General features: G+C 52.0%; 1 protein-coding gene across 1 annotated transcript; it reads right to left on the bottom strand.

Moving 5' to 3' along the window:
* Nucleotides 1-3,313: 3,313 nt before the first annotated feature.
* Nucleotides 3,314-6,963, bottom strand: CUNH1orf116 (chromosome unknown C1orf116 homolog). Its single transcript, XM_019470317.1, has 4 exons — nt 6,871-6,963; nt 5,321-5,498; nt 4,512-4,803; nt 3,314-4,367 (listed from the first exon to the last, which is right to left on the bottom strand). Exons 1-4 carry the CDS (start codon nt 6,961-6,963, stop codon nt 3,314-3,316), a joined length of 1,617 nt encoding a protein of 538 aa, XP_019325862.1.
* Between the last annotated feature and the right edge of the window lie 4,935 nt (nt 6,964-11,898).

Genomic DNA, 11,898 nt, shown 5'->3' with positions numbered 1-11,898 from the left:
ATCTCACCTTGTTTATCTAATGAGAAAGGAGGTGAGCATTAAGGTCTCTCTCAAAGCATTTTTGGCCTGAAACAGAACCTTAACTTCTCTTAAAAACAGATTGTTTTGGAAACAAAGGATTCTCTTCCAATCCTTGGCTTATTTAGTCAAAACCAGGGAGTACTACGGTGTAACATACATGTCAAGCATGAAAGCTAAGTTTTGATTAGACTTCCTAGCAGAAATCTCACAAAGATTGCTTATTAAGCTATGATGGGGGGGAGTGATGTTCATTAACAGGAGTTGTGCACATGGCCCGATTGGTATGAAATGGAAACAAAAGAGAATAAATTAAAACAGCCATAGGAGATCAGGGTCATTCCTCTGGGAATGAACTCCAGGTCTCTGCCTTTCCACGGGGTGAAGTGCTTCTGCTGCTGCTGGGTCCTCTGGGTTGAATCACTCACCATGGGCAAGCCCCGTTCCAAAAGCAGGCGTTGCTGTTTAATCCTGCAAGCAATATATGACATTTCACAGTCTAGATATGTTTGCAGCCATTAGAAACGAAGGTGTTTATCGCCACGGGCTGTGTGACTCCTGGGCTGGGACCTTACGCAAGAGCAGACACATGACTCTGCTTGGTGCCACCCAGAGTCAAGCCCTGCTGCTGATGGATGGATCCTGCTCTCGCAGAGAGCACGGCCACCTCTCAGCTTCACAGAACTTTTTGCAGCAGCTGGGAGTGGTTTCTTAAAACCAAGCTGCTCTTTCTGCCTCCTGCTTCAGGCAGGGTGGCCCCTGCCCCGGGCACAAGCAGGCAGCTGAGGAGGAGGGCAGGATGGCGTGGATGCGAGCACCCAGTTTGTAAGCACAGAGCAGCCCCCTTGCTCTTTGGCCACGCGTTAGCCCAGAGGCACCTTCCCAAGGCCACGTGGACCAAGTTGCACAGGGGGGACCTCAGCTCTGGCCATGTTTATCATGACCCATTCATATTGGGACAGGCTTGCGCCCAGAGCACTGTGTGTAGGGCAGTATCTGCACCCTGCTCAGCTTTTAGTGCAAACAGCCTTAATCCTGCCTAACCCCCTTAAACCACTGGTGATGCCCCAGGCACGTGGCAGAGCTGCCTCCCCAGCAGCGCTGGGGTTAGAGCCATCCCTGTGCCTGGTGAAGGGGCTCCAGGCTGCAGTTATCGCCCACGGCGTGCAGCCACGCAGCAGCTTGCCAGTCCTGCCTGGCCACTGCCAACGCGGCTCCAGGCTTGAAATGAGGCGCTGGGCTCAGGCTGGGGGAGTTAATAACTTTCCAGGCTCCTTCTCCCTTTTGGAGCTAATGTACCTGCAACACGGTGTTTGCTGAGCAACCTGCTGAGTTTTCGGTCAGACCTTAGCCCATGCAGCTTCTCCTAGTTTCCTCCCTGATGTACAGGTTTGCATTACTGCTGGCCAGCCCAAAACTAATTTAGTTAATTGCTTAACTACAAACAAGCATTTCCCTGCTTTCATGAAGTGTAGCTAATCAGACATCATTTTCTCATGTTCCTTGGATTCTTTACGTGGGTCGGTACTATTCCCTCCTCTTGTACACACCTTTATTATGTGGGGGTTTGTGAAATGGTGCAGCTTTTGCAGAAGGATGCCCTCCCTTTCTTTCCGTGCAAAACCAAAGCTCCGCTGATGCCTGTTTGGAGAGGAATTAGAAGCCTGGCTCTGGGTTTTGTTAGTACGAGCCTGTTTAGTATTCACAACACTGTCTTTAAAAGCTGATTGTACTGCAAGGTCAGCGATGAAAACGATTGAGTGCAACTTTATCTTAATGCTGCAAGCAGTTAATTAACATCAGTAGATTGTGTAGTGCAGTTGCCTCCACGGGTCAGCCCCTCTCTCTAAAGGAAGCCTACGTTAGACTTGAAATTAAATTGCCTGTTAGGAACAAAGGCGCTTGCTTTATTAGCAGAGGCGCTCTCTAGAGGTCCAACACTGAAAGCCAGGATTGCATGAAGGACTTTTTTGGTGAAGAAATTAAAATGATCCTTTCAAGCTAAGCTGTTAGTGTGGCTTTTCAACTAACATGGCTGCTGTGGGAGATGTCTCCACAGACCCAGGAGATGGTGCAGGTTGGAAGGGATCGACTGGAGCAGTGGCAGGTCCCATGTCACCGGTCCCAGTCTGGCAGTGCCGTGGCAGACTTTGCATCTGCTTATTGTACTGGAAGCGCTTACATGAAATCCCGTCTTGTGCAGCTCCTGGGTTGCAGGAGGCCCAAGTCTCCAGTTCAGACCTCATCATTTACGATGCCCGGCTGCTGTCTGGGTCACTCACTCCTCAAGTCAAGACATATTGAAGGTTAACACTCATTATTTAGCTTTACCAGAGCTCTGACTCAACACAAGAGTAAATCTGTATTACACAGTCTTTTTCTGATCATATACAAGTTTATTACAGAAATAAACCACCTTTGCTATAAAAGGTGTGCAGCACAAACGTTGACAGCATCAGCTGGGTCTGAAAGACGTGAGGGGAGTTTGAAAGGGAATGAAATGGTGGTGTCTCAGATTTGCATCTCTTGTTTTGGGCAGCATTTCTGGTTTTGCCACTGAAACACAGTCTGCCACTTCTTAACTGTCACTTCATGATAAAGACGGATGCGTGTATGTCTTACTTTTAAGTGCTATATCCAGGTTGTCAGGGCTGGATGTGAGAGCAGTCTAGCGGAGGAGGCAGTGGGATGTCTGTGCAGCCATCCAGCCCCTCGCCTGCAGGCGCTGTACGAGGAGCGCTCGTCTGTGGGGGAGGCGTTGCTGAGCCCCCTCCGGTTCCCATCGGCCTGGCAGTTTTGTATGTGGCAGTTTTGGCTTTTGGGAGGCACTTGCATGGGGCAGGTGAGTGGTCGGGCCTCGCAGGCTTTGGATAAAGTTAACAAAAACCCATAAAATCCTAAAGGAGCAGCAGAGTCCTGCACTTCTTCCCAGAGAGGCTTTATCTGTGGGCAACCTCTTTTAAAACCAGCCAAACCCCCGATTCCGTGGCTTCCCCGCTGCAATGAATCCACAAATGCATTAAAGACCTTGTAGGAGAATATGCCCCATCCACACGCTGAGTGATGCTTTATATAAAATAGCTCATATACACTTGCTATATACAAAATATTATGTACACATGGCATTACTTTATTTGGTGTGAAGCTCCGAATGCCTCTCGTGGTACCCCTCCCAAGGTGCTGGGGCAGGAAGATGCAGAAGATGCTTGTGGTTGTGCTGCCCGAGGACAGGCAGTGAAGGCACCTGGATACAGGATGAAAAGCCCCTTTTTCAGCAGCCCTGCCACCCGCAGAGCTATTCCTTCAGCAGACCGAGCTTCTTCAGTGCCTCTCGCCGGTTCTCATCGGTTGCACCCTTGGGGGAAATCTTCACGCTGACGCAGGAGTGGGGTGGCCTGGGGAAGCTCTGCAGTGGGTGGGATCGCCGCTTGCTGCTCTTCTCCTGCTCCACCTGCCCGGGCTCCTTCAGACCAGCAAAGTCCTTCCCTGCCCCGAGGGATGCTGGCCGGGGGCGGCTGCTCCTGAGGAAGCTTGGGGCGAGCCGCTCGATGAAGGACATCTTGCCCAGGGAGCTGCTGGTCTTGATGCTCTGCTCCTTGGCGCTGGTCACGTAGCTGCTCAGCCCCACGCCGGAGCGCTCCAGGGTGTTGGATTTGAAGCTCATCTGCCGGATACCTGGCACCGACCTCTCCGCCGCCCTGCAGTGTGCCTCGGGTTCCCCAGGGACAGGGAATGCCATCTCCCTTGGTTGGGGATGCATGGTAGGTTGAAGGTGGGTGTTGGGCTCCCTCCTGTCCTGTGGCAGTCCAAGCTTCTCCAACGCCTCCCGCCGGGCTTTCTCCCTCTCCTTGGGGTCGAGGTGCCCTGAATTTGCTTTTTCAGCAGCGGTGTCACTGGCAGAGCCAGGCTGAGAGCCAGCTGAGGATGGAGGTGGTGCTTTTACCTTCTGGCCAGGCTCCATGGTGAGTGGCACTGGGCTGTTTTTGCTGGTTTTCAGTATAATATTTGGTGGTAATTTTCGCGGTTTGGGGGCAGTTGGAGGCCCACGCTTGGCATCTGGGTCCTGAGGGGCCTCTTCCAACATGGATTTCTCTGGCTGGCCCCATGAAGTCCAAGTCTTGGTCTCCTTGGCTGTTTCCCTCTTGGCATCTGAGTGATTGCTGCGGGACCACTCATGGCTCACCAGCTCATCCTGGAAGGGATCTGGAGGTTGGATAAACAAAGACCCCAGGGGCTTTATCTGGTTTCTCATGCATCTGGGTCCTGAGGGGCCTCTTCCAACATGGATTTCTCTGGCTGGCCCCATGAAGTCCAAGTCTTGGTCTCCTTGGCTGTTTCCCTCTTGGCATCTGAGTGATTGCTGCGGGACCACTCATGGCTCACCAGCTCATCCTGGAAGGGATCTGGAGGTTGGATAAACAAAGACCCCAGGGGCTTTATCTGGTTTCTCATGTTGGTGGTCTGGAGGTTGGATAAACAAAGACCCCAGGGACTTTATCTGGTTTCTCACGTTGGCTTGGTCAAGCCTGTCCTCCTTGGCCATCTCCTGTGAAGATTTACCTACTGGCACTGGGTCCTCCACCGTGCAGACAGTCACTTTGCTGTCAGAAGCTCCATTTGCTCTTTGTGCATTTGCTACAGTGATGTTCCTTGGAAGACTGTAATAGCCTGGGCTTGGAACCGCTGCTGGAGCCGAGCTTGAGAAGGCGGAGGTGTTCTTACCGCTCTTCTGTTCAGCTGCACGCTGCTGACCTACACTAGGAGGGGGAGCCCCATTTTCCAAATCTAGGCAAAGAGAGATATGAAGTCATGTACCGTTCTGCAGATGGACACAGGACACCTTCCTGTTTACAAGACTCACTTCTTCACGCCTGCTAAACCGGTGCAGCCATGGCAGAGTACTTGCACCCAGAGAGTTTACCCTGACCCCAGCTAACACGCTGTCGCAGCTAAGAAAGTCAGATACTTTGGATTTGACAAAGCACACGGTGAATGGGGAGCCTTGTTAATCCGTGTAAGCCTGTTCAGAGCACGAGCAAAGATGCTCTGCCCTGCGGTTCTGCTGACCTTGCTAGGCAGCTGCTAGCAGCTCCTGCACGTGAGAACTGGGAAAATGCAGTTGGTGCCCTACCTACCTCTCTGCCTACAGCCACTTCTCACCACGGAGTGACGAAAACAAGCTGGCTTTAGCTTACCACATGCATAAAACTGGGGCAATGCTCCTTCCCTGCCTGCCAAGGGAACGCACCCCAGCGAGAACGTCCCTTTGCAAACAAGGCTGGAGCATGGATTTCCAGCTTACCCTGGGGAACGGAGTCTCTCTTAGGCCATGTCCCGGGCAGCTTGGAGGGCTCCACATAGTCGGTCTCATCAGTAGAGACCCCACTGTCTGCTTCTGCATCCAGTGAGCCAATAGTTTCTTCTAAGAACATCAAACACTCTTTCTCTTCCACAGATAAGTAGTCATAACTGTTATCGCTCTGAAAAAAGGAAAAAGGCAGTACAGGTAGGAGACACAGGTGTATTATTATTCACAGCCCTGGCAGTTAAGAGGAGACCTGTGACAGCCCCCAGCCAGGAGACTTGGCCAGTGACTATTCAAAAATTGGTACTTACAGCTACAGAAAACTAAACAACTTCCTATTAAACAAAAAAATATATACTTAAGGCCATTTATATATTACCCTGCTATGAGCATCAGAGGGTGGGTTATTCTTAACTTGGAAGCTTGGCCTCCACCTTTTAGTTCTTCAGTTTACTTTGAAATATGAGCAGCTGGGTAACATGGGTGGTCTATAGGTACAGACATCTGTACCGATCAGCAATGCTGAATCTTAGAAGCTTGTCTAAATATCATAAATACTGAAGGCTTATGGGTGGGTGGTGGTCCCTCTCCTTGTTCTTCTGTTCATACCCCAGCAAGATTCTGTTTAATTTTTGTTGTATTTCAAGTATCATGAGATACGATTGCTGCGGAAGTGCCAAGTTACAAGGTGATACATGCAATATGTCATGAAAAAACTGAAGTGCAGGAAAGGATGGAGTGTGCATCAGATCAACAAGCACAGAGGAGAAACTGTCCTAGGTGGAGCTGTTTTGCAGGGAGACACTTATCCAATTCTTTTACCATGCAATATTGCAACCAGTTTTTCCATCCCTAATAATTTTCAGAGGGTTTGGTTCTGGTTTGCAATACATCAAATGGAAAACCTGTTCAGGACCGAGCACTGCACTTACACATATCAATTATGCTCCAAGTAAGACAGGATGTAATTAGTCCATCAATCTTGGAATCGGTGTTTGGAGACAAACAAGCTTTAATGGACAGACAGTGAAAAATTACACATCTACACCCATGGTCCAAACTCATCTCTGCCTTAACTAGGAAATTAATCTGTCAGCCGGGAGGACTACGGTCGCTGTCTTTTCCAGGTGAAGTCACCCTTGTTGGAGCCAGTCTGACCCAGTTATCCAACTGGTCTAATCCCTCACTGGGGAACTCGCCGGGCTCCTCCTGCCCAGTGCCTGCACTATCTGCCTCTGCATCTTTGGGCAATGCAGGAGCCGCTGGGCTCTCGGTATCACTTCCCTGAGAAGACCTTGCAGGAGCTTAGGCTCCTGATCGCTGCCACACACGTGACAGGACAGAAAGTCTGGGAGTGCTTTGGGGCAGGAATTAATTTGGTCCTTGTGCTGCCCTTAGCATGGTGCCGTATTAGGGCCCCAGGTGTTTCCAAAGCACCGATGGAGAGCGGTTTCGAGCAGAGATCTGGCCAAAATCCTTCCTCAGCTGCCGAGAGGGGCAAGTTGAGCCCCTGCCGTGCCCAGGCTGGGCGCAATGGGGTTACTTACATGCTGCGAGTGGTTGGAGGCCGTGCTGACCATGCTGTCGCAGCTGCCAGAGTTGCAGCCAGCCATCCCCAGCCCCAGCTCCTTCCTAGGCATATCACAGGCTGCCGTGGTGTCCGGTGCGGGGTGCAAACCCCAGCTGAAGCAGAAGAAAGGAGAGTCGTTAAGGTGCGAGACCCCCTCCCCAGGGTGATGCAAGCACGCTGGCTCAGCCGGAGCGAGGGCAGGAGGGCTGTGAAGCTGCTCGGTGGATGCAAACGTGCTGGTTCTTAGGCTGCTCTCTCCAGGAGAAGGGGCAGCTGGGCTTTTTTTAAAGCATCCTTGGAACTGAAGATTTCCCCAAAAGAATTGGAAATAGCGAGCTCTGGACTGCCCATCCACAGCCATCTCAGGCTGGTGGTTATCTAGTCATCTTGGAGGTGTGGATAAGGTGGTTCCTGAGTGAAGGAAGAGGCTGTAAGCCCACCGCAGCCTTGGAGCTCAGCAGCAGTGATCCTGTCCGAGTGCGAGCCCCAGCCCAGCTCTGCCTCGTGGGACCTCTTCCCTCTGCCACCCCCACTGCTGCCAGCTATGCAGCTGAAGTGCTTTCAAACTTCTGAATACGCTGACGTGAACTGCTGCCGTTTAGTCACAGCCTTGCTCTGCTGTGAGCTTCCTCCTGGCAAAGAGCTCCCTCTGCCACCCTTCCTTGGGGGCCACGGAGGTATCGTGGCCGTGGGGAGGTGCCCGTGTATCTTCAGGGCACAACTGGGTGTGTTTGGGCACACGCCTGGCATAGCTTGCACGGAGCAGGGCAGCGCTGGGGGCTGTGCCCAGGCTGCAGCGATGTGCTGTGTCTCCAGCCACCCCGGGGGTGTTGCGAGCAGCACCCCAATGTCCCCCTCTACTCATGGCAATGCACCCCTGCTGCTCTTCTGGATGCAGCCTGTACCCCTGACACCAGTGAGACCTGAACGCAGTAGCAGCTGCCTGACAAACAACCTGCTGTCAGGGTTCCCAACAGCAAGACCTTCCCGGGGCAGGGTCCCAGGCAGCGGAGGGGCCAGTTATGCTCGCAGGGTACGTGGCCAAGAGAGCTCTGCTGCCTGCGGGGAGAGGCTGGGCAGCCTACAAAAGGCATAATTACTTATGGACGTACAGCATTAAGCTTCCAAAATTTACGGACACCACCAATTACGTGTTTTCTTCACGCACACCGCCCATTCTTGGGGAGAGGAGAACTGAGCTGCAGAAGCTAACAAGAGCGGCAAAACAAACACCCCCTCCAACACACACAGACCCACGCAAGAGGATTTGCTCGTCAGAAGACAGAGGAGCTCTTTGTGCTGTAACCTGGCCGTGGCACGCAGGAACACACTGCTGCTTTTTTCTTGTAGCAGGATCAGGGAATTAGATCTAGCGATAAGAGAGCAGAACTGGCTGCTTGTTCAGAGTGTTAGACCCTGAAAGAATTCCTTTGTAATTGGAATATGCCGCAAAAATCAGATTTCAACACCCATGCCCTGGCAGATCCAATCCTTCCATGCAGGAGGATTTTAATATTTTAGTCTCAGCTTTGCATTATTTACTGCTTAAATTACATTTCAGTAAGCGGTGGGTTTGGAATGGCGATACCCTTGGTTCTTTGAATTTGGATAACTTCATAGCCAGAGCTTTTAGCTGTCAGGAGGCAGAGACACCAGTGGAGTTTGGGGGGTTTTAAGCTTCTGCAAGCCACACAGTTTTGGTGGGCGCCCAACCATTTGCAATGTGAAATAATGAATCTACTTCTAAGCAGCAAGAGGCTACCACCTGCTTGGTCAGGATTGCTGCAATGCTCCTCACTGCCTCCTGCCCTACTGCACAAGTTTGAGAGAGCAAAACAATCCTGGGGAAGCAAAAGTCTTGCTCGAACTTGACGCCTGCAGCTGGAGCAGCCGGTCGGAGCCAGCGTCCGCTGTGCAAGGCAGCCCCACGGGTGGGAGAGCAGCAGTGTGGCCCAGCTCTAATTAGGGGTCTCGACAGAGCTAATTTCTCCACGAGGATGCCCACCATCGTCAGCCCATTGGAAGAAATAACTTGCTCTCGTTCAAACAGCATTTGCAGAAACATAAAGCGGCTGCCAAGGCTTTGACATCCGCCAAGCCCCAGCTCGCAGGGAGGCAAAGTTCAGCCCAGAGCTCGTCAGATGCTGGAGAGGATCTACACAGAAACAAGAAGTTCATTTTCCTGCCCACTAGTTCTCTGATGCGATTACGGCTCTAACGCATTCACCCGACTTGGGGAAGGGGAAAAATCAGTGTTGAAAAATCCCAGTTTTTAGGATTCAGAAGGATTTTAGAGTTCCTTTCTTTTGCTGAATAACACAGCAGTTCAGCCACAAACTAAAAATGACTGAGCATTTAAATTAAAAGACATGGTACTTGAAAAGCTGTTTTTCAGTGGTGTATATATCTTGCCCCACTAAAAATGCTTTTAGAAGAAGCTATTTTTTTAATCTAAAATAAAAGGCCAGTTCACAGCCTGTGACAGCTGCCATAACTGTCCTTTACAAAGCTCACTGAGCCCTCAAACAACAGAGGTGCTGGGTAGCAATTAATGCTAATTGCTTTATATGAAGAGGCTACTTTCTTTTAAGCCCAGTGCTACTGCAAGCACTCTCACAGCTCTCCAGCAACGTTGAAGAACCTCGGTATTTTTGCTAAGGCAGAGCAGCCGTACCCCCTCTGCCTTACAGCTGCCAGTAAAGGGCTTCGTCCCGGCCAGCTCAAAACACAAAACAAAGCAAAACGCCATTTGCAGGTACCATCCCAGCTGCTCCTGCTCTGCAGTGGCACAGAGGGATGGACCCCACCTCAGGGTGAAAGGAGACAATGGCGGCAGACCTATAGTTCCTCTTATTTAAAAAAGTAAACCAAGTGCATGTAGCAGTTGCCCGAGCTGTTTGCTGCCCTGAGCACAAGTTTTCCCAGCCTCTCTGCCGGCAGCGGCTGGATCTCCCCAGCTTTCCTCCCGCCATCACCTTCAAACCACCTCGTCCATCTTTGCTGGTGCCACCTCCTGTGACACCTCCACCACTTTCCCCTTCCAAAGCAAAGCACGTCCATAACCCCGAGGGTGCCCGGAGCCCCGTATCCCACCCAGGCAGAGGTGTTCAGCCCCTCGCCCGCAGCCCATTCAGCAGGAAAAGGACAGAAAGCAAAGGACAAGAAGGAATAGAGATTATTGTATTTTTTTTCTTTTTTTACCAGGACGTCCGTCGTTCCACGCTGCCCAAATTCTTGTCCCAGCCGTGCCTATCCCAGGACTTCTTTGCTTTTCTGGGCTAACCAAACAGAGCCGGGTTACACATTAACTCGCCTCCCCAGTGGAGATAAGGCTGCGCGGGTGCTTGGCAGGTGGGTGCTCGGCAGGTACTCGCGGGCGAGCCCCCGGCCCCTCACCTGCAGCCTGCTGCACCGGGGCGAGAGAAACTCATCTCGCACCCATGCAAGGCAGGTCTGTTACCGCTCCGGGCTGGGGTCACAACACGGCCGAGCCCCTAAAACAGCTTCAGGTTCTGACCTGAAGCAGCCAGGTCGCCGCGTTCCGTGCTCCCTTGCAGCCCTGCCCGCGCAGCTTTGCTCCGAGCCAGCGCGGTGCAGGCAGCGCAGGCAGAGGCGCAGCTGCAGAGGCGGGCGGCAGCACCGGCACCCCGTGCCCGGGAGGCTGTGGGCAGCTCCGCTCGGTACCACCCAGCTCACTCACTTCCCGGCTTGGCTGGTGTCCTCCGATGTCCTCAGCATGGGGTTTGCCGGAGACTCCTTAATCTGACAGCCTGTTCTGCCGCATAGCTGCTCGCTGACATGCGGAGGAGCTGAATGCACAGCCCTGACCAAAGCACCTTTGTACATAGTAATTAAGTCCTTTGCTGGGTATTTGCGCTGTGTGCTGCTGAGCGCATTACCCCACAACAGGTTTATTCTCTTAGGTGGTTTTGTGCATGAGGTCCCTCACCTCAGGGTAGGACCCGGTTCCTTCTCGGCTCTAAAAACACAGGTTGTTGCTAGAACAGGTATATACTTGCATATCACCAAAGCTTTCCTAGAGACCGAAAGTTTGACGCCTGCTGCTGTACGCTGTAAGGAGATTCTTGTAGAGACGGGTAAAAAGCCATTTTAGAAGGGAAGTTTCACCACTAAGCTTTATTTACCTGCTAGTGGAGGGTGTGCCCACGTCGTGCACAGCTCTGGGGCTTGTTCTGCAGGTACTGCTCAGCTGCAGCTCCCCCTTCGCCCCTCCTGGCATCGTTCCCTGCAGGCGTTGAGCCCCTCTGCAGGTTCACTCCCCACCTCTCTAATGCTGGAAACTCTTCTTCGCTAGGCAGCCTGAGGTCAAGTCCTAGAGCCTGGGTAAAGCGAAAGCCCCCGAGACACCCATCACGCTCCTCTTCACCTCAGCCGCCCTCTTCACTCACACCGACACCTTCTCAGAAACTGCTGCCGGGGCATTCCTTCGGCAGCATCCCCTCCTCCGAGGACCAGGGTGCCACCTCTGCTGCCTCTCTCCAGGGAGAGAGTAAAGAAGAGCCCAGTTATTCCACCTTGTGCAGTGCTGGGTGACGCCGACCCCCAGCACCCGATCTGCCCAGGTAGTGCTGCAGAAGCAGCTAAAAGAACTGCAGTGACTCGTCCTTACCTTGACTTTGGGCTCTCCTATTAAAATTACAGCTTTTCTCTCTGATAAATAAAGCTTAGGCCATTACTCCCCTTCCACCCCCCCACCAGCATAGACTCGTATCTGCTCTACAAGGTGCTCTTCACAGAGTAACTATAAATATCCAAGCAGAAACCCTGCAGCAAACTTCCAGAACTGATACAGCCACCAGATTCATTCAAGTTTTCATGCTTCAGTGATTTTTTGTTTCTTTTTTTTTTTTTGTTAGAAAAAGGTTGTGTTGCAATGCGTGTTCCCTGCCACACAGAACAGGGAAGTGGAAACATCAGTTATTTAAAGCCATGGTAGGATGGAGAGAAAGCAGATGAGCCAGGAAGCACAGAGGTTCCCACCAGC

The sequence above is a fragment of the Aptenodytes forsteri genome, unplaced genomic scaffold, assembly GCF_000699145.1.
Source record: "Aptenodytes forsteri isolate BGI_AS27 unplaced genomic scaffold, ASM69914v1 Scaffold142, whole genome shotgun sequence".
NCBI lineage: Eukaryota > Metazoa > Chordata > Aves > Sphenisciformes > Spheniscidae > Aptenodytes > Aptenodytes forsteri.
The sequence above is the reverse complement of the archived record's forward strand: the minus strand, read 5'-3'. Positions and strand labels throughout refer to the sequence as shown.

Coding starts and splice junctions, on each gene's coding strand:
- CUNH1orf116 (XM_019470317.1), bottom strand. CDS start 6,963: ATGCCTAGGAAGGAGCTGGGGCTGGGGATGGCTGGCTGCAACTCTGGC. Junction 5,499..6,870: donor CCTCCAACCACTCGCAGCAT/GTAAGTAACCCC, acceptor TCCTTTTTTCAG/AGCGATAACAGTTATGACTA. Junction 4,804..5,320: donor GAGAGACTCCGTTCCCCAGG/GTAAGCTGGAAA, acceptor CTCTTTGCCTAG/ATTTGGAAAATGGGGCTCCC.